This window comes from Onychostruthus taczanowskii, unplaced genomic scaffold, assembly GCF_017590055.1.
Source record: "Onychostruthus taczanowskii isolate IOZ18803 unplaced genomic scaffold, ASM1759005v1 scaffold28, whole genome shotgun sequence".
Classification (NCBI taxonomy): Eukaryota; Metazoa; Chordata; class Aves; order Passeriformes; family Passeridae; genus Onychostruthus; species Onychostruthus taczanowskii.
Window position 1 is genome coordinate 3912841 of NW_024500128.1, and position 23555 is coordinate 3936395.

The 23555-nt window shown below is 41.1% G+C and overlaps 2 protein-coding genes across 5 annotated transcripts in view; one reads left to right on the forward strand and one right to left on the reverse strand.

The window, feature by feature from the left end:
- The window catches only part of DNAJC13 (DnaJ heat shock protein family (Hsp40) member C13), a 56735-nt gene extending 38568 nt beyond the window's left edge, over positions 1 to 18167 (forward strand). For 3 of the 4 annotated variants that reach the window (XM_041407822.1, XM_041407823.1, XM_041407825.1), the window contains 20 exons: positions 318 to 502; positions 1945 to 2019; positions 2223 to 2342; positions 3585 to 3764; positions 4112 to 4279; positions 4889 to 5002; positions 5335 to 5451; positions 5969 to 6146; positions 7207 to 7298; positions 7637 to 7736; positions 8621 to 8695; positions 8862 to 8974; positions 9401 to 9570; positions 9937 to 9979; positions 10966 to 11139; positions 12102 to 12281; positions 12532 to 12672; positions 13099 to 13242; positions 14044 to 14143; positions 17337 to 18167. In XM_041407822.1, coding sequence (XP_041263756.1) covers positions 318 to 502; positions 1945 to 2019; positions 2223 to 2342; positions 3585 to 3764; positions 4112 to 4279; positions 4889 to 5002; positions 5335 to 5451; positions 5969 to 6146; positions 7207 to 7298; positions 7637 to 7736; positions 8621 to 8695; positions 8862 to 8974; positions 9401 to 9570; positions 9937 to 9979; positions 10966 to 11139; positions 12102 to 12281; positions 12532 to 12672; positions 13099 to 13242; positions 14044 to 14143; positions 17337 to 17434 — 2567 coding nt within the window. In that variant the 3' untranslated portion in view covers positions 17435 to 18167. The remainder of the gene's footprint in view (positions 1 to 317; positions 503 to 1944; positions 2020 to 2222; positions 2343 to 3584; positions 3765 to 4111; positions 4280 to 4888; positions 5003 to 5334; positions 5452 to 5968; positions 6147 to 7206; positions 7299 to 7636; positions 7737 to 8620; positions 8696 to 8861; positions 8975 to 9400; positions 9571 to 9936; positions 9980 to 10965; positions 11140 to 12101; positions 12282 to 12531; positions 12673 to 13098; positions 13243 to 14043; positions 14144 to 17336) is intronic. The other variant, XM_041407824.1, reaches the window with a different exon arrangement.
- A 982-nt stretch (positions 18168 to 19149) lies between these two features.
- Positions 19150 to 23555, reverse strand: part of ACAD11 (acyl-CoA dehydrogenase family member 11) — a 29203-nt gene continuing 24797 nt past the window's right edge. Inside the window, exons 15-20 of the mRNA XM_041407854.1 lie at positions 23415 to 23500; positions 23152 to 23223; positions 22456 to 22610; positions 20483 to 20599; positions 19962 to 20071; positions 19150 to 19505 (exon numbers count right to left, since the gene is read on the reverse strand). Of these exons, the coding sequence (XP_041263788.1) occupies positions 19391 to 19505; positions 19962 to 20071; positions 20483 to 20599; positions 22456 to 22610; positions 23152 to 23223; positions 23415 to 23500 (655 nt within the window). The 3' untranslated portion in view covers positions 19150 to 19390. The remainder of the gene's footprint in view (positions 19506 to 19961; positions 20072 to 20482; positions 20600 to 22455; positions 22611 to 23151; positions 23224 to 23414; positions 23501 to 23555) is intronic.

The window sequence follows — 23555 nt, forward strand, 5'->3', positions numbered from 1 at the left end:
CCCAAGACAAAGACCAAACTTGAGTTTCTCTGGAGAGAGACAAGCATCGTTGGGAAGGCTTTGAGCTTGGGGACTTACTGAGCTTTTTGATCTTAAATGAGTTCTTCCTGTGAAGCTCTGTTAGCTTCTATCGTAAGCAGTTCTATGTGATGAGTTAGATTGTGTGGACTGCGCAGTCTTGTTCCAGATTTCCCGGGTGTTTGGCTTCCTTTCCTAGTCCTTATATATCTTGTGTATCTCACACCAATAATTTTGTGGTGGCTTAAATTGCTGGGACTGTGCATATACATAAACTTTGAATTTTTTTCCTCTTTCAGATTTGAAACCTTACAAGTATGCAGGCTATCCTATGCTGATAAAGACCATTACCATTGAAACATCAGATGACCTTCTGTTTTCCAAAGAATCTCCACTGTTGCCTGCCGCTACAGAACTTGCTTTTCATACTGTCAGTTGTTCAGCATTAAATGCAGAAGAACTGAGGAGAGAAAGTGGAATTGAGGTAAATGTAAAGAAATGTGTTGAAATGCATGCTTTTAGTGTAACTTTTCCATAGCTAGAATTCTTAGATCCTCAATACCTGAAAATCAGATGTAATTGAGAATCACTTTTGGTCCTGAGACACCTGTTATTCTTAACATCTCAGATATTCTGGATACAGAAGGAGAAACATCTTGCAGAGTACACCCTTTTCTGGACTTAGGCTTGTCTATTGGACTGTGGATAAAAAAGCTACATACGAAGTTTCTCTACTCCTTTACAGAAATGATGCATTTTTTTATATGAAAGAATAGATAAATGTGAATAAGTCACTCGAGCAGAAGACCTTTTCATTGTACATATTACAATATTAGAACCGTATAGGTTGGAAAAGATGCTGAAGATCATAGAGTGCAACTGTTAATCCCAACACTGACAAGTCCTACTAAATCATATCCTCATGCCTTTTTAATTACCTTCAGGGATGGCAACTCAGCTGCTTCCCTTGGCAGCCTTTTCCAGTGCTTGACCATCCTTTCAGTGAAGAAATTTCTTCTAACATCCAATCTAAGCCTTCCTTGGCACAACATGAGGCCATTTCCCTTTGTCCTGTCTCTTGTTTTTTGGGAGAAGAGACCAATCCCCACCTTGCTACATCCTCCTTTCAGGTGCTTGTAGAGAGTGATAAGGTCTCTCCTTAGTCTTTTTTTCTCAAGGCTAAACAACTCCTACTGCCTCAGCTGCTCCTTATCAGATTTGTACTTCAGAACCTTCCCCAGCTCTGTTGTCCTTCTCTGCATGTGCTTCAGCACCTCAGTGTCTTTCTTGTGGAGAGGGGCCCAAAAATGAGCACAGTATTCAAGGTGCAACCTCACCAGTGCTGAGTACAGGGAGACAATCACTGCGCTGGTCCTGCTGGCCACACTATTGCTGATCCAGGCCGGGTTGCCATTGGCCTTCTTGGCCTCCTGGGCACACCCTGGCTCATGTTCAGTGGCTGTTGAGCAGCACCCCCAGGTCCTCTTCTGCCAGGCAGCTTCCCAGCCACTCTGCCCCCAGCCTGTAGTACTGCATGGGGTTCTTGTGACCCAAGTGCCAGACCCAGCACTTCACCTTGTTGAACCTTACACAGCCGGCCTTGGTCCATTGGTCCAGCCTATCCAGATCCCTCTGTAGAGCCTTCCTGCCCTGCAGGATCCACACTCCCACACAACTTAGTGTCATCTGCGCACTGACTGAGGTATTCGCTCACATGTGAGAGGACTGTCAGCTCTTAAAGCATCAAAGGTTATTACTAGCACTTGAAAGGAATTTTGCACGACAAACCATTTATGCAAGCAGCAGATTTACGTCAAATGTTTCCTTTCAGCCATTAAAAATGACTTTACCAGCTAATGTTTTGGTTTTGCTGACTTTTAGCTCTTTTTGTTGTGACTGAATTTGTGCATCATCCCATCCTCCCAGGTATTGCAAGAAGCATTTAATCGCTGTGTAGCAGTCTTGACTCGTTCTAGCAAGCCAGATGATATGTCTGTACAGGTGAGTTTAAAGCAGCAGCTTTAACTGAGTGTGTGGTCTTCTCAGAAGACTGCATTGTGTATATATATGTATAATATGATAATAAACACAAATGTGTGTGTATAGATAATAAAAATATTGATCTGGTGTTGTACCTATAAAAATACAATTGTAAATATGTATTTTTCCTCCTCTTGGAACCAATAAAATATTGTGTTTTGTAGGTATGTGGATACATTAGTAAGTGTTATAGTGTTGCAGCTCAGTTTGAGGAATGCAGAGAGAAGATTACAGAAATGCCTAACATAATTAAGGACCTCTGTAGACTACTGTATTATGGCAAGGTGAGTGCTCCTTTTGCTTGTCCAAGTGGGTGTTTACCTGTTAAATGTTTAGGGGAATATTCTGGTTTTTGGGTAGATACGACAGTCATAGAATCATAGAATGGCTTGTGTTGGAAGAGACATTGAGTTCATCTAATTTCAATTCTCCTGCCATGGGCAGGGACACTTTTCACTAGACCAAGTTGCCTAGACCTGCATCCAACCTGGCCTTGAACACTGCGAGGGATGGGGCATCCTGTTTCTCTGGGCAACCTGTTTCAGTGCCTCACCACCCTCACAGTAAAGAATACTTCCTAATATCTGGTCTAAACCTACTCTCTCTGTTTGAAGGCTTTTTCCCTTATCCTGTCACTCCATACAGTTATAAATAGTCCCTCTCCTTTTGTGCAGGCTCTCTTCAGGTACTTGAGGGCCCAATTAGGTCATCTTGAAGCCTTCCCTTTTCTAGGCTGAACAAACCAAACTCTCAGCCTTTCCTCATAGTTGCAGTGCCTGGTCAAACCCTTCTGTAAGATCCCAGCAAATAATGAGATACAGAACTCAACTGCCTTGTTTCAACACCATGTATTTGAATCCATTTAAACTGCATCCACTCTAAAGATTCAGCTGCTTTTGCCTTTTAACTGACACATCAGACAGCTTGGTTTACTGTACTTAATCACCTGGTAAAAGTACTACAACTAGGCCTTGCATGAGCAGATAGACTCTACAGTCAGCATAAACTCTGGGAAAAATATTCAAGAAATTTTCTTACCATTTAGCTCTTTTGAAGTTGCCTCATGTTATAAAAATTAATTTTGTCTGAATTAAGAAAGGAAAGTTTGCCTTTAACTTTTCATATGGGGTGTGTGAAAACAAGAGACTAAAACCAGATTCTAGTAATTGACTGTATATGCTTGTGTGTTCTTTAGTTCCTGCAGGACACATGAATTGCCATAAAAAACTCACCTGGCAATCTCTGCCACAGTTTTGAATTGCTTTTCCAGCAGTTCATCAGTGCTTCTTTCTAATCATATGAAGTAACTATTCAAGTACTCTTCCCTTTGAAAGATGCTGACCAATTAGCTGTGTTGTTGGTTACCAATACTACACCTGCAGAAATTATATGTACTTCATTTTTGTCTCTGGGCTGCTTGGAATTAGCAGAATTAGCATGTTCTGGCTTTTAAATCTTTGGTACGGAAACTAGTTGGCATTCTTTGGTTACAGGCATTAAGGCAAACTTCTTTTTTCTCCTCTCAGACCATACCACGAGTAGCTGCTTTAGGAGTAGAGTGTGTTAGCTCCTTTGCCCTAGATTATTGGCTACAAACACATTTGTTCCAAGCTGGAGTTCTGTGGTACTTACTGGGTTACCTCTTCAACTATGACTATACACTGGAGGAGAGCGGGATTCAGAAAAGTGAAGATTCAAACCACCAGGTAATGTTGCTGAGGTGTTGTCAACAATCAGTGGCTGTTATTTTTCATCTCTTAGTAAGAGACCAAGTGCATTAAAATATTTGTTACAATCATTGAATAGCATGAAGAATAACATTAACAGAGGGTTTTGGAAGGAAGTTTTTGTATAGTGATGAATACTCTTTGAGTTGGTTTGTTTTTTTTAAAAACATTTAACTGTTAAAAAAACTGCCAAAGCCTATGCTTTCTAGTGGACTTCATGCAAGACACTTCTAATCTATATCAAACAGTATAAAAGTAAATTTTTGCTATCAGAAGAAAGCTGTAGGTTTCTTCAGACAGTCTCAAACTGTCTCCGTATTTTTCAGGAGGTGGCAAATAGCCTTGCTAAACTCAGTCTTCTGGCTCTGAGTCGCCTTGGAGGGTATCTTTCTGATGAACAAGCTACTCCTGAAAATCCAGCAATCAGGAAAAGCTTGGCTGGAATGTTGACACCCTACATTGCAAGAAAACTTGCTGTGGTCAGTCCTACTGAGGTAAGCATCTGTTGGCCTAAACTTTGTCTAGTGCTTTATCAAAGGAGTAGCTGATCACTTCTAAAACACTGAACTCTCTTAGACCAACTTGATACTAAGAAAAGCAGTGTGATTTTTATTTGAGGTAACTGCAGGGAAAAGAAGCTGGTTCAGCCTCAAACACTATGGACAGGAACAGTGCTATATAGAATAATATTTGCAAAAAATACAGGAACAAAAAAGTTGAGTTAATTGTTCAAGGCTTAAGGACATCATGATGATGGAGAGCAAAGGTTAAACTTAACTCTTTAAAAGTGGTGCCAAGGAAGTAATCTGTAAAGAGATACTGCAGGTAGTTGCTGCTCACTGTCAAAACTGGATGGAGAATCTGAAGTAAGTGTGTCTTAGAGCAAAATAAAGAGAAAACTAAAATTTAGATTTTACTTTACCACAAACCTTGCACATACTGTTTTTCTTATATGGGAAGTTTCATAGTTTAAACCTCCTTGTGTAATCAGTCTAGCTGTTAATGAGATTGGATTTGCTGCTACCATGAAAAATGCTGATTACTGTGCATAACGATCCAAAACTTTTGTAAATGTGTTAGATCATGTAAATTCCTTTTCTTAGACTCTGAAGATGCTTAACAGTAACACAGAGAACCCCTACTTGATCTGGAACAATGGGACACGAGCTGAATTACTTGAGTTCTTGGAATCTCAGCAGGAAAGCATGGTTAAGAGAGTAAGATACTCTTTACTTTAAATCCCAGTACTACTTTTTTTAAAATCTGTTTTGTGTTTTGCATATCTTCTTGGGATACAATTGTATGGTTAATACAACCATCCATTGTTATCTACCCCAAAGTCACTTTGTTCATTCCAGTTTTTAAAAGAAAACAAAAACCCTAAGATTTTGCTTGTTAATTTCATGTTATGTTTCAGTCTGAGCTTCTGACATGCTGAAGTATTAAGTTTTCTGTTCAAGTATTGCCTATTTCATGATCGGATTATAGCTTTACACCTTCTACAAGATTATTTTCTGTCTGAGCTTGTTCTGCTTATCTCTGCTTAAAGGGTGATTGTGACAAGAGCTATGGATCTGACTTTGTCTTCAGTGACCATGCAAAGGAACTTATTGTGGGAGAGGTTTTTGTTAGAGTCTACAATGAGGTCCCTACCTTCCAACTAGAGGTGAGATGTTGCTAAAATTTTTTCTGTTGAAACTAGTGTTTGGAATGCTACTTCTTCCTATTTATCTATCTGTCTGTGCAAACAGAATGGAGGAAATACAAATTTTTATGGAAAGATCAGCATGTTATGAGAAAGCTGTTTACTGGAGCAGAATAAATTAAAAGACCAAGTCTGTCAAAAAGATGTGCTCTTCAGATGTCTGAATGACTTCTCTCTGCAAGCTTGTGATGCAGACACTTGGGTTGATTCAGTAATTCCAGGAGGTGCCTATTGGCTTTACAGTCAATCTCTATGTATGGGCAAACACACACCTGCTGGAGTAATGACAGCTTTTTAAGTGTATGTTTAGATAGAAATAGGGTGTAATGTGATCCAGATGTTATAGTGATCATAGAAAAGATCTGCCTGTCTGGAAGAAAGGAATATGTGAAATGTAGAAGTTACTTGGATACATTTTCTTCTACTGTGGTTACTGTTGAGCCACACAGCTGAAAATACTGTCATCTCTGCTTCAAAGCTCCCTAAAGCATTTGCTGCAAGCCTCTTGGATTACGTGGGCTCACAAGCACAGTACCTGCATACACTCATGGCTATAACTCAGACTGGGAAAGTGGAGTCCAATCAACATGGAGATCGCTTACGGAGAGTTGAAATGGCCCTGGAGGCTCTGAGAAACGTCATCAAACACAACCCAGGTAGGCTTAAAACTGAACTGCCCCAGTATACTCTTCTGTGGGCACCCCTAAAAACTCTGAACCTCTGTAATCTGTATCTTCCAGTGAGAAGGAATCTCCGTTTGCTTGTTGACAGATTTAAACATTGTTGGTAAGCTGTATAAGCTTGCTGGTTTTTTCCTTACCTGGAGAACACTGTCAGTAAATGCAGCAAAATTTTGGGTTAAATTCAAGCCTTATCTGTTTTCATGTCTGAATCATTAGGTTTTAAATGTAATTCAATCCTGGTGTTGCTAGGAAGACTTAAACCTCTTGAAAGAAACTTTCTGTAATCCTTCAAAGAATCTTCAACTGATTTTTAAACTTCCTTGCATCAAAAAATCCTTCTTGAGCTGAGTACTCTGTGCTAGTAAACACGTAAATGGCACATGTGTTAGGGCTGTAGTAATGCAAGAGGAGAAGATGCTCTTGAGAGTTGTCAGCAAAGTTTAATGAGCAGACATCAATGTACAGACTGGAACAGCCTGAGACGAATGATTAGGATGTTTTCCTACTTCTAAAAGCAAACCATGTTACTATTGTGGCATCTAATAATATCTGGTTGGGATGTTCTCTGTGTTTGCAATTATAAACCTGAAGGCAGCTGCTCCTGCTGGAGATAGCATCCCTGCTCTGAGCTGGAACATTCTGAAAGGGCAAGTGTATTTGGAGACAATAGATTTTGATGGTCAATGATAAATGAAATTATGGAATTTGTTTTGTTGTTTTGTAAGAATGCAAGTGACTGGGTAGTCCAAGAACTACATGCATCAGTTACTTCGCTTGGAGTGGGGAGTTACCCTCTGTTTTGGAAATATCGTTGACCTGAAATGCTGTGGAAGCTAGATTAATAGAGAGGAGTTCATAATTTTCTAACTCTGCAGCAGGTGCTATCCTATATGAGCTGTTAAAACTTTTGTGGCAGACTATGTACAGCTGTGTAATCTTTAACACCTCTCTGTATAGTGAAATATGGGTGTGGGAGTTCGCCTTCAGTGAATGCTTTGGCTAGCAGGAGAGTAACTTCTTTGGTCTCTTGCAGGTTCTGAGTGTGAATGCATAGGACACTTTAAGTTGATATTCTCCCTTCTGCGTGTTCATGGAGCTGGCCTGGTGCAGCAGTTGGCTCTGGAGGTAAAATACTCAGCAAACCAGCCCCCACAAACTCGCAACCTCACTGTCTGGATGCTTTACATAATCACCATAAACAGCCCTGATTGTGTAGCTGTTAGAGTAGCATCTAAAAAATACTAAGATTGGGATTCCAAGGTGTCAGTTCCTCCTTGGAGGAACATGTGTCATGCCTGTGTCTTTGCACCCTTCTTGCCTGAAGAGACAAAAAAATTTGGTGGCAGGAAAAAATGTTGTATCACCTCTGTTGGCCAGTGAATTGGCTGACTTCATAGACTGAGTTTTCTAAAAGTGTCTGAATAGCTGAAGTATAATCAAGTGCTGTTTCTGATCTTTTGCAGGTGGTGAACATAGTAACAAGTAATCAAGAATGTGTTAACAACATTGCTGAGGCAATGGTCCTTGCTAACTTACTGGCACTCCTGCATTCCTTACCTTCAAGTAAGTACCGTAGGATTCTCCATCTTGCAAGGCAAAGGGTTTCTAACTCAGGAATTTATAAGTATGCGGGAAATTGGCTCTGAGTCTTAGGTTACAATGGTCTTGTTAGCTTTGTAGGATAGAGAGCTGGGTTATGAAGAGAAGCTACAGTAAGAACACCAATATATTGGAACAAAGCTTTCCTCAGGCTTCCCAGCTGTTGCTGTGCTCTATTGCAGTTGCTCAGCTATTAATGACAGCAGTAAAGACAGTACTGCTATACATCCTCAGTGAAGCATGGTGTTTCTATGCCTAGTCCTAACAACATTCTTCAGCTATCAGTTATTCTCTTCTAGATAAAAAAAGCAGAGCTACCAAACAGGAATCACCTTTTTTTTTCTGAAAGAAGATGACAGGAAGCAGAAATAGAAATAGTTTTTAAACAAATGGAAAATCTAGACCATCTCTATCATCACACAGGCCCTATGATATGCTGCTAAGTCACTTCTGTCAGCTGATTTAAACATTAGTGACTATCATATCCAAAGCTAACGAGGATGGTTTACAAAAATGTTGTGTGTGACCAGTTTTTTGTGTTAAAAGTGTGACCTGAAACATAGGAAATGTAGGTACTCTGATTACTTCTGAATTGTGTAGTGTTCCATTGACAAATTATTCCTGGGAATTTAGCTAATTAGCATCTAATTAAGAAGTTATGCTGTATTAGAATGTGGGATTGATTTCACATTCCTTAACCAATGTAGTGTAGGCAGAAATCCCTAAACTTGTAATTGTCAGAAGCTTTGTTGCAGTTTTGATACAGTTTTCTGTTAAGATCAGTTACATGTATCTTTTCTTCTTCATTCTCTGTGACACAAAGTTCTTAATGCTCTTTATTTTGACAGGTCGACAGCTTGTCCTTGAAACTTTGTATGCTCTGACATCTAGCACAAAAATAATTAAAGAGGCCATGGCAAAAGGTACAGTACTACACTGAAAGCAAATGTTTCTGCAACAATGGGCTTAGAAAAGTGCATAGAGTGGCCACTCTTCCCTTTAAAATAATCAGTGTGGAATTGGAGAATTTATGCTACTTGTGACCAGAAAAATATACTAAATTGAATGCTCCCTATCTCTTTGTTACAGGTGCTTTAATCTACTTACTAGATATGTTTTGCAACTCAACTCATCCACAGGTCCGAGCCCAAACGGCAGAGCTTTTTGCTAAAATGACTGCAGATAAGCTGGTGGGTCCAAAGGTAAGAATCTTAACAGCTCATGTTGGAACTCTTTCTTGATATTACCTGCATCTCTCTAAATGCGAGCAGAAATATTCTCCTCTGCATCTGACATACTCATGTAAGGAGCAATCAGGCTTTTTCAAAATAATTTAACTTTTAATCTGTGAGCAGACTTCTAGAAGCTGTTGTATGTACAGTAATTTGTATAATCAGTTTGGTTTCCCTTTGTAATGACTTTACAGTAGAGACCTAGATTTCAGTGTCACTGGCTATTGCTATTTGAAATGAGGGCACTATTTTATTTTGTGGTGTTGTGGTCTAGCACTTGACAATTCCTGCATTAAAGACAGTGGACATTGTGGATTTTTCTATTTCTGTCAGTTTGTCCTGTCGGTTAGTTTGTCATATGATACACTAAGTGTCATTTATGTTCATCCCTTCTAGGTTAGAATCACACTAATGAAATTTTTACCTGGAGTCTTCATGGATGCCATGAGAGACAACCCTGAAGCTGCTGTTCATATCTTTGAGGGAACCCATGAAAATCCAGAATTAATTTGGAACGACAGCTCCAGAGAGAGAGTATCAACAACAGTTCGAGAAATGATGCTTGAGTATGTGGAAACCTTCTGACTCAGTTATCTTTAACCGAGACTCGCTCTGGCAGTAAACCAGAGTAGCTGTAGAAGAACTGAGAGACAGAGCTCTGCCTGTAAAAAGTAGAATTCTTGCAAGCCAGACTTCAGTGACATAAACTTGTTCACTGTTTGTGTACTGTACCAGTGAGTCAGTGATGCAGGTGCAGTTTGTGCACAGTCCAGGTATTTTCTCACTGCGGTAGGATTTGGAGGGATACAATGGGGACAGAATGGAGCTTAGAAACTGGAGCTGCTTCACAATGATGGAGGGAGACTAAGGTGTCAAGTAGAGAAGACAACTGCTTCTTTTACTGCTCATTAAAACTTACTTTCTTTTTAAAGGCACTTTAAACTTCAGAGGGACAACCCTGACACTAACTGGAAGGTAAAAGTTTACTGTTTCTGCTTTGAGTGCTTCCAGGGAGGCTGTAAGCCACATGATAATAGATGCTTGTATTGGACTCTAACAGGCTTTTCTCTTAAAAGTACTAACATGAGTTCACTGCTGTGCTGTGAACATAACTGTTCATAACTGAAAACATAACTGGTTTAATGTTGAATTGATGGTATTGTTACTACTTGCAGCTTGAAATGAGACACTTACGGGTAAAACCACTGTCAGCATACTCTGAATATTTTGATAGTTCAGGTCATTCTAAAACTCATCCAAAGTCAGCAACAAAGGAGAATACTGAGGCATCACTGGCTTGCTGGAAAAAATCCTGTCACTACACAGCCATAGTAAACTTGCTCTTGGTAAATGTGAAGTAACTTTAGTAAGTCACTGGGTCTCAAAAATATTTGAGTCCTTAAGCCATTCCCTCACATCAGGCCCATCAATGAGGTGTTCCAGTATGTAGTGATTTCCAGTATCTGTGAAAAGCTAGACATGACTTCCTCCCAACAGTCCTCTAGTTCAACATTAAACCAGTTTCTAAACACATCGTAATGTCTATTTTGATCCAGATGAAAACTGGAAACTTCCCTAGACTGATGGTGAGAAACCTTTCCCTGAAGTAGGCAAGGAAGGAAAGGGCTGTTGTATCATCAGCCTTGTTGCTGGTGCTTCTCTTGAACTAGGGTTTGCCACTGTTGCAGTTGTAGGTTCAGTTGCTTGTGTTCTTTGAAAGAAAAGTTCTTTCTTTGAAACTTCTTTCTTTCTTTTAAAAGAAAAGTTTGCTGTAGTGGTACTGCCTGCACTGCACTTTCTTTCTACTGTCACTTCTTACCTCGTTCTTTCAAGATGAAGGGTTTATTGGTCTTGCACAGCTCTGTTTCAGAGAATACAGTTAATGACCCTGATCACTTAGAGAAACAGTTCTAGATCTCTCAAATACCTTTGTCAATAACTTCTGCTTTACAATTCAACAGCTGCCTGAAGACTTTGCTGTGGTTTATGGTGAGGCAGAAGGTGAACTTTCAGTGGGGGGAGTCTTCCTCAGGATTTTTATTGCCCAGCCGGCCTGGGTTTTACGGAAACCAAGAGAATTTCTCATTGCACTGTTGGAAAAGTTTACTGAACTACTGGAGAAAAATAACCCCCATGTAAGATGATTTTTTTTTTTTCTGGTTCTATGCTTTGAATTTGTTTAGCATTCTTAAGTTTTTAGTCTTTAGTGTCTGATTAACCTAGATTCTCACACTTTCTTCCCGTCATAAATGGGGTTTTCTGTCTGCTTTCTGACTCTCTGTAAAAGTGTGTTGATATGTTTAGGCAATTTCTGGACGTGAGTCAAGGTTTTTCAAGTCCCTGAAGCCATAGAATTAGCTTCATTTAAGTCTTAGAGACTTATTTTGTGCTAGAGATGAGGCTTAACAAATGAAGTGTCTTTCAATTATATCATGACTGACCAACCTAAAAAATGGCACTTGTTCTACACCACCTAAAAATTTTCTGCTCTTGAGGCTTCTGTTGTTCTTCTGCAACACTAGCTTCCAACTCTGGTATGAATTATGTGACTTACAGAAGGCTGCCACCTTAGTTAGTATAACAACTACAGTAAATGTGCTACAGTTTAAAAATTCATTTTTAAACAGTGTTCACACAGATTCTGTGTTAGACTTGCAGGATGGAAACTCACTAGCATGTTGAATAAAACAAGCATCTTTATTACAAAGATGTGATAGCAGTTTGTAGAGGCATGCAGAATACACAAGGTGTGACAAGTGCTTCTGCACAGACTGCAGAATCCTTTAGGAATTCAGGTGGTCAGCCAAGCATCCATGCTGTCAATGCTTCCACCAAGCAACTTAGCCTGATACTGGGTTCTCAGTATGCTGGAAACAGTGCTTAGGAATTGCAGTGTGATCTGTCTTCGTGGAACTAGTGAATGTTTGCCACTATTGGAGCTGATAATCATGTTCTTAACCTGTTGTTTTAACAGTTTGAAAACAAAATGATATAAAAGCATTAGGGAAAAATTATAATGCAAAGCAAGTGACAAATGTTGTTATTATGATGATACTTTTCTGAGTTACGCTTTCTGTTGATTTTCAATTTTCTGCAGGGGGAAACTTTAGAAACCATTACCACTGCAACTGTGTGCCTGTTCAGTGCCCAGCCTCAGCTGGCTGATCAAGTTCCTCCTCTTGGTCATCTTCACAAGATAATCCAGGCTATGAATCACAAGAACAATGCCATTCCTAAAAGTGCCATTCGTGTCATGCACATATTGTCAGACAATGAGGTACTGAATCATCTAAGTGGTTGAGGGGAGAAAAGCGTAGCTGGAGTTATTTGTATTGTTTAGTAGTGTTCCTAAAAGGGCATTATTCTGACTGTAAATACTGCGTAGCAAGTAAGCAGGAGCCTATAGCTAATTAATGGAGAATTGCTAGATTAAACACTGAGAAATTCATGGTGTTGCCTGGCCATATCTGCAATAACCACTAATTTTGGCATAAAATACAGTCCTCATGATGTTTATCTCTCTACAGCTTTGTGTTAGAGCGATGGCATCTCTAGAGACCATTGGCCCTCTCATGAATGGAATGAAAAAGAGACCGGATGTAGTTGGGATAGCCTGTGAAACACTGAATCGAATGTTCCAGAAGGAACAAACTGACTTAGTAGCCCAGGTAAGTAATACATTCTCAGACTGTAAAAATGTATATTTAAACTGTTCAACTTAAATGGTAGCCTCCTAGACCCTTAACTAATGCGCTTTTCTTGTTGGAAAAGTTTTATATCTACAAATGCACACCTGTTCAAGGATGTTACCTGGGCATTGAAGCTTAATGCACAGGGTAGTGTTGCATCAACTGAGAAAGTGTAGTGAAATGCCAACTAATTCAACTGAGTTTACATCTAGATAGAGCAGAATTGCTGGACAGTATCTTTGCTTTCTCTTGTTTGTATTCATACAGCTCAGGAAAAATGGACTCATCTTGGCATTTGTAGTAATAGCTGTTGGCACTTTTGGTTCGCACTAATGCTAGTGATATAAAAATTCTGTATGGAGCTTCCTGTCTCTGTTAAGACAGCTCATTTGGGTATGTTTGCAGGCTCTGAAAGCAGATTTGGTCCCTTATCTTCTGAAGCTGCTTGAAGGTGTTGGTCTTGAGAACCTGGAGAGCCCATCTGCAACAAAAGCTCAGATTGTTAAGACTCTGAAATCCATGTCTCGTAGCCTGCAGTATGGGGAACAGGTGAGTATTCACAAGTCCTTATCTGGGCTTTGACACTTGGTAAGTGTGTACCAAACTCTGAACATCCCTTGTTTAATCTTCAGGCTGTCATGTGCATCCTTCCACCTAAAGTGTTAACACACTGCAACGGCAAAATGATTATGGTTTGGAATTTCTTCACCTCTTGCTTGTGGAGAAGTCGTTGGTTCAATGCATGTGAAGACCACTAATAAAGACAAATCCCAAGTGCAGAAATGTTCTATGAGCTGGTTATCTTTAACTGACAGCTCTTGAGAACTTGTGTTATAAATGTAAATTTCTCTTCTGTTTTCGGTATAAATACATAACTGCAGCAGCTTTATGGATGTATATCTAAGAAAATTTGTCCCAGTAACTGTGCTAGTTCTTAATGCCTTTCTCTTTTGTTGAAAGCTTTCTCAAGGGGAGAAAGCTTGGAATAGGTCTGTCTTCCAAGTAGTCCCTATCTTGCTCTAGTACAGGAAAAGTCCTATTCTTCCTCAGCTGTCACTGAGTGGCAAGGGCTGCTTCTAGGGTTGCTTTTCCTTGTTCACTTTTCTGGGAACCAAAGGATAAAGTCAACCTACTGAGTAACTCCTTTTGAATATTGTGTTCAGCTGCACAATTCACATGGAAAAACAAGCCTCTTTGTAAATGTGCACGAATTCCATATCGCAGCCTGAACTACTGCCATGTTCTTTGGTGTAATCCCTTCAGAATGGTTTGGCAATAGAAAATGCATTTGTTTGCCTGGAACATGACAAATGGCACTTGCTCACTGTGTTACCTCTTCAAATACTGTAGGTAAATGAAATTCTGTCCCGTTCTTCTGTGTGGAGTGCCTTCAAGGATCAGAAACACGACTTGTTCATTTCTGATACACAAACATCAGGATACCTCACAGGTTAGCAACTCTTTCCTGTTTATGTCCTGAATTATACTGAACTGTTACTTAATTGTCACACTGGACTCTGGAGTTACTGTTTATCCCCAGGATCTAGTGCCATCACGTGGTTTGAACAGTCAGTGCTGTAAAAATACACTAAGTTTTTAAAACACTTACTAAAAGGTAAACTTTTTGCTGGTTGAGAATGTATTTCTCTGCATAGTCTTTACCATACATACTTAGCAACAGAATCTGGGCACTTGCAAGACTTGCAAGTACTCTGTAGTGATAGAGCAGAGATGTAATTGAAACTGATGAATGACAGTAGCTTTCCATGCTTTCTCGGGATCAGTCTACTTCAGTTCTAGAACACAAGTTTGTCTACAGTTGGAGGGACGTGTAAACTGTCTTCAGAATCACTCAGACTGTCTGTATCAGTTGGCTGTGTGAATCAACACAACTTTAGGGTTAGGCAGGTAGTTGTACTGTTGGAAAAGTTGGAATACTAATAGGCTGGAGTATGAGGCTATGTTCCAGCAAGAATCAGTGGCTTGCCAGGGTGGCGTCATGCCCGTACGTGGAGCGTGCAGCATACGCTTCACTGCTCCATTGGTGCACCTTGGGTGGGTCCCCTCCTGGTGCCACCAAGATTGAAATAGCACCCCAGATTCACCCCAGCCCCACAGATAGCGAAGAAGAGCATTTTAGCTGTGTGTGCTGTGCACTGTGTGCACAATGAGGTTAGCAGCTGAGGGAACTTCCTTGCATGGTGCAGCCATAATCCCAGATCAGTTATGTCACTGAAAATCAACTGCTGTTCTTCCTTCACTTGAGCAGCACTTGACAGACACAGTATCACAGTCCAAAACATCACTATCACATAAAATATTTTCAGATGTAGCAAATAATGACATTGCAGCAAACTGTCTGCAAACTTCTGGCGCCTCAGTAGCCATCAGCTGAACAAACACTCGGTCTTAAAAGCTTTGCTTCACAGGTAGGGTTTTAGAGTCTTTCGTGACAAGCCAGTGTGGGCACAGCCATGTACCACATGGAACTTTCTCATCTAACCCAGTTTAGGAATCTCGGTAAAGCTTTTGATCATAACTGAACTAATGAGGTATAAATCAGATGGCCAAAGTTTTTCCTGCAAGATACTAGCATGTATTTTGAGACAATGAAGCAAGAGCCTTTCAAGTCAGGAACTACAACTCGTAGAAGTAGTTGCTTGTATTTTGAGAGTAGATATCGCAACAGTTGATGCATTTTTTTCACATAGGAGTCTGTGCTTTAGCTCTGAACAGGAGTTTTCTGGTTTTGTATTGTTTAATGCCAGTTTGACAAAGAACACTGGAACTGATTCAGTTTGTACTCAATTTCCTTGGTATTTCATAAATACTATAAATTTAGGAATAGGAAGAAAATGCTGACTGATTATTGGCCAAGAACTGAAACTATACTAGATATGGTCAGGCTTGAGCCTGGGGGCAATACAGTTTTCCAACTGCCTTAAGGCCTGTGCTGCTTTTAAATTGCCTAATGTTTAAGTGCTTGCCAATGTAGAATGAAGGTGCTCTACAAATGCAAAATGTAGATGGAAACCAAGCTTTATTTTTAACCTCTCTTATCTTGTATTCTGCCTTATGTCTTGCTTCAAATTGCTTTGCTATTTGCACTTCCCTTGAAACTTCCCTTGCTTATTTCTCTTCCCTCAGGTGTCTCTTCTCCTTCCCTTCTAACTGGCAGCAGTCCCCTTCACCTGAGAAGTGGGCTTTAGATCTGCTGTGTCAGGCAGCTTGCTAACTTCTGTGTAGCTCTCTAAAGCAGGTAGATACCACCTCGCAGATCGCACGCTGCGCTCGCTGCATTCCGAGTAACAGATGCATGTCCTAGAGCTGTACAAATGCGTGGTCCCAAACTGCCCAACACCGGCACACTTGCCTTCCTCAAGCACACAGAAGCACTACACTGACACCTGCACTGGCTGGTACTACACAGGAATTCAACTTTGGAACTATGTTAGGAATCCTCCATAATGGAAAAGCTTGAGGCACAAGATAACTATTGGGAATTTTTGCACTAGGATGGGTAACAGTGGGTGTGATACTTGGCAGGTTCCACTGATGGGCTGGCAAAGAGAGGTCCCCTCCTGCAGTCAGAGAGCTTTGTTTTGCCAGAGGCACTGCTTGCTTTGCTCTCTGCCCCGCAGGAGTAGTGTGGGCCCAGTGTTCGCAGGGAGACCAACCACACTCCGATGTTCTGACTGAAATATGAGAAAGGAGGGTACAGTAAATGTGGGAGGAACAGTAAATGTGGGAGAACTCAGTGAGGATGCCTTAAAGGAGAAGAGTAGAGGACTCAGCAGAACTTAGTATGTTGAATATTGGCAGTGTAGGCTGGAGGCCTAAGAGCAAGTCAGTTGCTGTATTGGTGCAGGAACATTTTGTGAGTGATCCATTTTCTAGTCACTAATATGATAAGAATTACTGTTAAAACACTTCATGCTGTAACCTAAGTTTTTATTGCATTTGTTGAAAGTTTCTATATGACTAAATTTTTAATTCCAGATTTTAATTCCAGGGCTTTACCTGCAGGGCAAAACTGATTGTCCCTGTTGTAATCAACACAGAAACTTAGTAATGGTGTGAGTCCTGCATCTCTAGTATAAAATTTCTGTATCCCAAGAATGCTGTCACTTTATTCCAACTGAAGGCACAAAATGCTGGCTAGACAAGCTTTAGGCAGTTCTGCTTCTTCATGGGGCACCCCATTGGGTTTCCTGGAATTATGCAGCTGGGAAAAACCTTTACCACACTGAAAAGATACACAAGGAGCCCAGTAGTGGAACACATGCCTGAACTCACCTTAATTCCATGGCAAGGCCTTTCTTTTACTGCTGCTTCCGTGATGGAAGGTGAGATGGGTAATGCAGGTGGTTGGGGTTCTTTTTCATTTATTTGGCATATCAGAATTAAAACCTGAGCAAGCCCAAAAATGGTCCCCACAAGCTATTCCACTTGTTAGACTAACAAGTCTTAAGTTTCTAGTGTTCCTAGATTTTAAAGAATCTAAAGGAAAACTCTTAAATGTTCTTGTATAAGGTGTCTGGTTGACTTAGATGATGTATCTGAGTGTTAGCAGAGGAAATAAAGCTGTTCAGTCACCCAGTAGAAGGAAAACTAATCACCAGTATTTTTTTTCCTCCTGAAAGGCCCTGGAGTTGCTGGTTACCTCACTGCAGGGACAACATCATCCGTAATGCCCAACGTACCACCCCCGGTAGACAACGAAGTGGGAGATGTCAGCTAAGGACTGGAAATCCTTGTGGAAGAGACAAAGGCAGACTGGCCAGTGATGAGGAACAGCACTTTCCTCCAATACATTGAAGTGAACTTACTGCCTTGCCAGGTGTTTATGACAGTGTTATTCCTTTTTTCTATGACTTTTTTTTCTAGGAAAAGTCAGTGATTCTAACTACCACACTGTAACACAAGAAAGCACTCTGTGGATCAGCTGAAATGGGTACACAAGAATTTTTTTTCTTGTTGTACATAAGCACATTTTGTTCCTTTATATTTGTTTACAAGACTGTGAATCAAACTTTCCTAGTTTTTATATTTTATGAATTAGCATGACTGGAGTTGAGCTACAGTCTAGAGGAATTGGGCTAAAATAACTTTGACCTCACCGACCCCACTAAAAGGGCATCCCTTCCATTTCTCAGTCTGATGTGATCACTTCCATTGAACATGACCTAAAAGGGTTTGTTCCTGCACCAGTTCACTCATGTCCTTAATCATTAACATTATCTTCTTCCTCGGATCAAACAGCATTAGACATTTGTATGTATAACTGGCTTGACCAAATTGATGAAGCTTCAGCAAAAAAACCTTAAAAAGTTGACATGTTATGTAAGAAATTAGTGTAATTGTGAAATGTTCTATACATTATCCAGTATATAAAAACTTTCTATATTGAGTGTACATTATACAGATCATTCATATGTACATAGAATTTTAAAATAAAGGGAATTAAGAGCCTTGTTAATGAGATAAAGGTGGTATTCTTGTCTAGCTGTTCATTGAAAGTGAGAGAAATTAGGGTGGTCAGAGACCCTAACTGGAACGTGGCTAAATATGAGCTTGCGCATTCTTGGCTGAAAAAACACTTTGTGCAGGTTTTGACAGTCTAGAGCAGAACTCCTAAACCACATGCAGTAGTACAGTGCAGGTGGTTTTGTATTTGAAGTGCATTTCAGCCACTGACCTGCTGACAGTCTCAACTTGCTGGAAAACATTCTTGGCAGGAAATAAGAGGAAACTAAGGTGGATGGAAATGCAAACAAGAATTACTGCTTTCTCAAAAGAGGTTATAATCTTGGTTTTAAGTATAATGAGGTAAGGAACTTCATGGAATGCTTCCAGTTCTAGGTACTCTGCCACTGTACCCCCCCCTCAAGTGACCACTGCAGCTGTAGCTGGACACCCTTAGGTGAGCACTCGGCTCTGGGCTCAAGGACAGAACTGGCACAGCCTCAGCCAAGCTCAGTGTGTTCTCCCCAGGCACCAACAGGAAGGAGCTTGGAGGGGGGAGGTTGTTTGTTCAAGCAAACAGTAAACCCTTGTGTCTTTAACTTCATTGCCCTTAAGTTACCAGCCCTGTGTAAGCTGAGAAGTGATTATCCTAACTCCAGGAATCACTCCAGTGACACCCTAACTCCAGGCTCCAGCCTTCTGTGCTGTCCTGAGCCTCACTTGAAGGGAGCTGGGGGCAGGACTGAGTGTAGTCTCAGCGACAAGGAAGGCAGCTGAGAGCAGGAACTGGGGAGAAGAGAGGGTTGGACTGCAGCTGAGCTTTGGAAAAGAAAAAGCAAGGTACTACCACCAGTGTTTGTCAATTTAACAAATTCAAAAGTTTAGCCTAGCTTGCAATAAATTAAATTGTGTGGGACTTCTGACTCAGAACTACTTTGTCTACAATAAAAGGATAAAATGCTCTGATTCAGACCAAAGAAAGCACTTTAGGCCTGTTAGAAAATAGATTTTATTTAGTATTATAAAGAAACCCAGATAAGTTATTGCATGGTGTGCTGCAAATTCTTAAAAGCAAGCCCATAAGTATTAAGTGTAATAAGTGAAAATAGTGAGAGAATTGCTTCCAGTTAGAATCAAGTTTTTGTATTCATTCAGTTTTACCTTGGATACCATTATTACACTGAAACTTTTCCTTAATCTTCCCTCCATTTGAGAAGGCTTTATGCTGACATTAGATTTTTGCAGTGAGCTTCTTGGACTGCTCAAGGAGTTCCCACCTTGCAATTGTTGAGAGATGAACTTCATCGGGCCCATCTGCTAGGCGCAAGGTGCGTATGGACGCGAACCTATGGGGGGAGAGCTGAGTTAGGGCTGGGCTCCTGACCTGCCACAGCAGCCACACAGGCTCACACGGGAGCTCTCAGCACTGCTTTTGCTGCCCTTTTCACACGCCTTGCTTTGTAAACTGCTGTCACATGGGAGATATTGCAGCAAAACCTTCCTGGCAGGATTGAGATGGGTGGGCTGGGAATTCAGAAGTTTCGCCTCTCCCCAAGGCCATAAGAGATAACATTAAGTTTTAGAAGCACATCATCTTTACTGCTGATAAGAACTATCTCAGGTGCAGTGCCAGCTTTCATTTTTTGTAAGGCTAATTGCACTATAAAAACAATTGTTTTAAATTTTATAGCTTAAAGGGACACACACTATTATTTCATGCTGAGGTGGAACAGCATGTACTGGTGTTATAAATTATCATAAAATAAATGCTTAGAATTTACAGGAAATCTCCTTTTACTCACATGAATGCCAAAGGAAAATCCTGAGAAACTCCAGCTCCACCACACACTTGAATTGCACAGTCAACCACTTTAAGCACAGCTCGTGGAACAACCACTTTGGTCATGGCTACCTGTGGTTAGAAGAACTCGCATTACCAGTAATAGTTCCATAAGGAAGTGAAAATATTTACCCAACACTTTACTGAATATTGGTATCTCTCAGTACATTCCTTCCTCTTGGGGTTGGATGAGAGCTCTGCTGTTCCCGTCCCCAGGGTGTGTGGTAAAACTGTTTCCAGTCACTCAAAACTATCTTACTGTGTTGAGACAAGCAAGCAATGCTTGAACAGATTCATCTCTGCTTCTGCCTGAGATCACTCCCCAATCTTCTGACAATTAAAATCACATGTCCTTTCAACATGTATTTATACTCTACACTTAGAATAATAATTTTTAACAATATGTTCTACCTTGTCTTTTAACCAGCTGAATGCACAGGCATTGCACCCACCAAGTCTTAGCTACCAAAAAACAAAATTTACCTCTCTCCTTGCTCTTCTGTTGCCCAACATGTCGATCTTGCGGGCTGTTTGTAGTGTGAGCAGGCGCGCCTGTTCTATGCTAAGACGGCATTCCGCAATCCAGTGGGCAACAACTTCCTGCAGATCCCAAAGCCAACACCAGGACATCAGTTAATGCCTCTGAACACACAGGGAGCTTCCCCTCTTCCTCAGCATGTGCACGTTCAGTCAACCTACAGCCACTTGTGTGCAAATTAAAGTATATCTAATATGAGGCATAATAAAGAAAACACTTGACTAACAGAAATATTAAAAGATAGAGCAATTCTTCTCCTGCCAGGAAACAAGAAAAATGGAAGACCTGTGGCTTCTGGCACCTGATCAGACCCCACTGTGTGCTGGCCATTTTCCTGAAGCTCTTCCATGCCTGCTTTTTCCTTCCTGCTTTCCTTTACCTCTTACCACCCCTCACAGTCTTCTCTCCATATGATAAGTCCCAGTATACAGAAATGGGGGGGTGAAAGAGGAGAGGAATTCCTTGTTCTGCTTAAACTGGTGGTGTGTGATGTGTGGTGCATGACACAGAGGCGAACAGCTGCAGGGTGGTGCCTGCTGCCTCTGACTGATGATAAATTAGAAACGCTTTGCATCCAAAATGAAGTTATGATCTTGGCAGCCCTTCCCTGCTCTTCTTAGTTAATTCCCCCCTGCAGCCAACATACCACAGGAGAAACAAATGTGTGATGCTTGTCAGTGCAAAAACCGTTTGGAGCCTGAGCCAGCCTCCACTTCTAGGGCTGTGGATTTTGTAGGACACAAAAGCAGATGTGCAGCACTTGCTTCAGTGCAGTCTGGAAGCTCAGCTTGGCTGGTGCCAGCAAATGTGATCTGAACCTGGGTGGGGTGTTCATTTCTCTTCAGTCAACAGCTCTGGGTGTCATAAATGATGGCCTAGGTAGGGACAGGCACACTGGAACTCAAGAAGCTGCCGCCTTCACCTTGTCCTTTCCCATCCTCACTGTGAAGAACCTGCATGGGCTCAGCAGCTGCCTCCAGGTGAGGCCTGTGGCTTCATCAAACATCATGTTACTTTAACATGCTTCTGAGAACCAGAGTGTGCCTCGTGCACCTCTTACTCATTCTAGGTTATGGTGGTGAAGGGAAGTTGGGAAATGATATGACTGGAAATACAGATATGTAGAGTTGCTCCCTCTGGATTTGCACAAAGAATTTGCTACAATCTGTGCCAGATGCTAATTCAATTTACTCTTTCCATTGCTTTTACTTGTTTTTTCCAATAAAGCTATCCTAGCTGTTGGGAAAGATTAAGGAACACTTGAAATATGACAGACCAACTACCAAACTTTGATGGTTCTTATACAAAGCAGACTGTCATATTTTTATTATTTTAACAAGCTCTTGCTCATGAAACAGTATTTCAATCCTGAGCAAGATAAGAGCAAAGATCTCCAGTCTTCCCTTGATGTGGTTTGTACTTTCATAAGCAACTACAAATACTTGATCAAAGAAGCAACATTTTCAGTGAAATTTAGACCCCCAAGTGTCTCCAGTGATTGTGAATGGAGACAGCTAGGTGACAGAATGGATACACAAAAATGGTGAATTCAGATTGTAATTACAGAAATGTAAGCTGCATGCCTGAAAAAATACCTGTCCAAATTGATCAGGAAAAGTAGAGAACAACACACAGCGACAAAATCCATATTCAGATCTAGCAAAGGATATCATTGCATATTGCAAGGGGAAAAAAGAAAAGAAAAAAAAAAGATACTGTAGATTATGGTGAAAAATGGGAGCCTTGCAGTATGGTTTGGTTTTTTTTCTCTTTGCCACCCAAAGCTTTATGAATAGGAATTCAAGGTTAGGGCACAGCTGCTGCCATGGCCATTATCAGAGCCACAAGGCTGTGCGTGGGCAAAACAAAGGTCCGTGTGCGGAGTGTGTGGGCTGAGCCAAAGAGGGAAGGTGCTTACGTGCTGATAGAGTTTCTTGCCGAAGGTCTCGCGCTGAGCTGCGCGCTGGCACAGGATCTCCAGAGCGGCCTCGGCCGCACCGAGGGACCGCATGCAGTGATGGATCCGGCCCGGCCCCAGCCGGCCCTGGGCTATCTCAAACCCCCTGCCCTCACCTGGTTGGAAAGAAAAACAGGCTCTGCAGACTCTGTGATTCCCTCCTGAAAGGGTCCAAGGCTCCAAGCAGAAGTGGCCCCATAACAAAATAAAAGAAGCAGAGGGGAAATAGTGTAGATCCTGATTTCTTCTAAATGAGAGAAGTAGAGCAGAGCTCTCCCTGCAGGGGACCACAGTGCTGGTCTGCTTGTTATTTCTTTTTCAGTTCTGCCAAGTACCAGCCATGGAATGCATCAGAACGTTCTTTCTAAAAGTCTGTAAGTCTACAAGAGCTGGTTTTGGGGGAAGAGCACCACTTACAGACTTTGCTTTGCTCACTTCAAGGCAATGATACCTGCATGACAGCCAGAGCTGCCTTGCTTCCTTCTGCTCTAAATAAGGTACCTTCAAACAGCAGGAAGGCTGCTAAAGGACGAGTGGGCTCCCTCAACTGACCAAAGCTGTGTAAAATAACTTATGGTGATTCACGACACAAACCACTGTCTCATAAAGCTTGGTTCATTGTTGTATGTATTAAAATAAATCACTGCTAAAACTCACCCAGGATTATATTGGAGACAGGTACTCGCACATCGTTGAAGTGTATCTCAAAATGTCCTCCATGGATCTCATCTACAAAGTTAGAAAACACAACAGCAGGGTAAAATGAAGGATGATAAAAATGCAGGCCTCCAGTTCCTAACCCTTCTTCTATATATCCCTTTTACTGATTTATTTAATACACAATATTTATTAGTATAACTGCAGCTTCTGAGCCTGCTAATAAATTAATACACATATAGCTGATAAATATGATCACCTACCAATGTAGCCAAACACTGAGAGAGGTCTTATCAGCTTCAGCCCTGGGGTGTCCATGGGAACAATAATCATACTGTGCTGCTTGTACCTGATCAAGACAAAAAGCAAAGTTACATGTGAGCCTCCCTTCTGTCTGTCCCTTC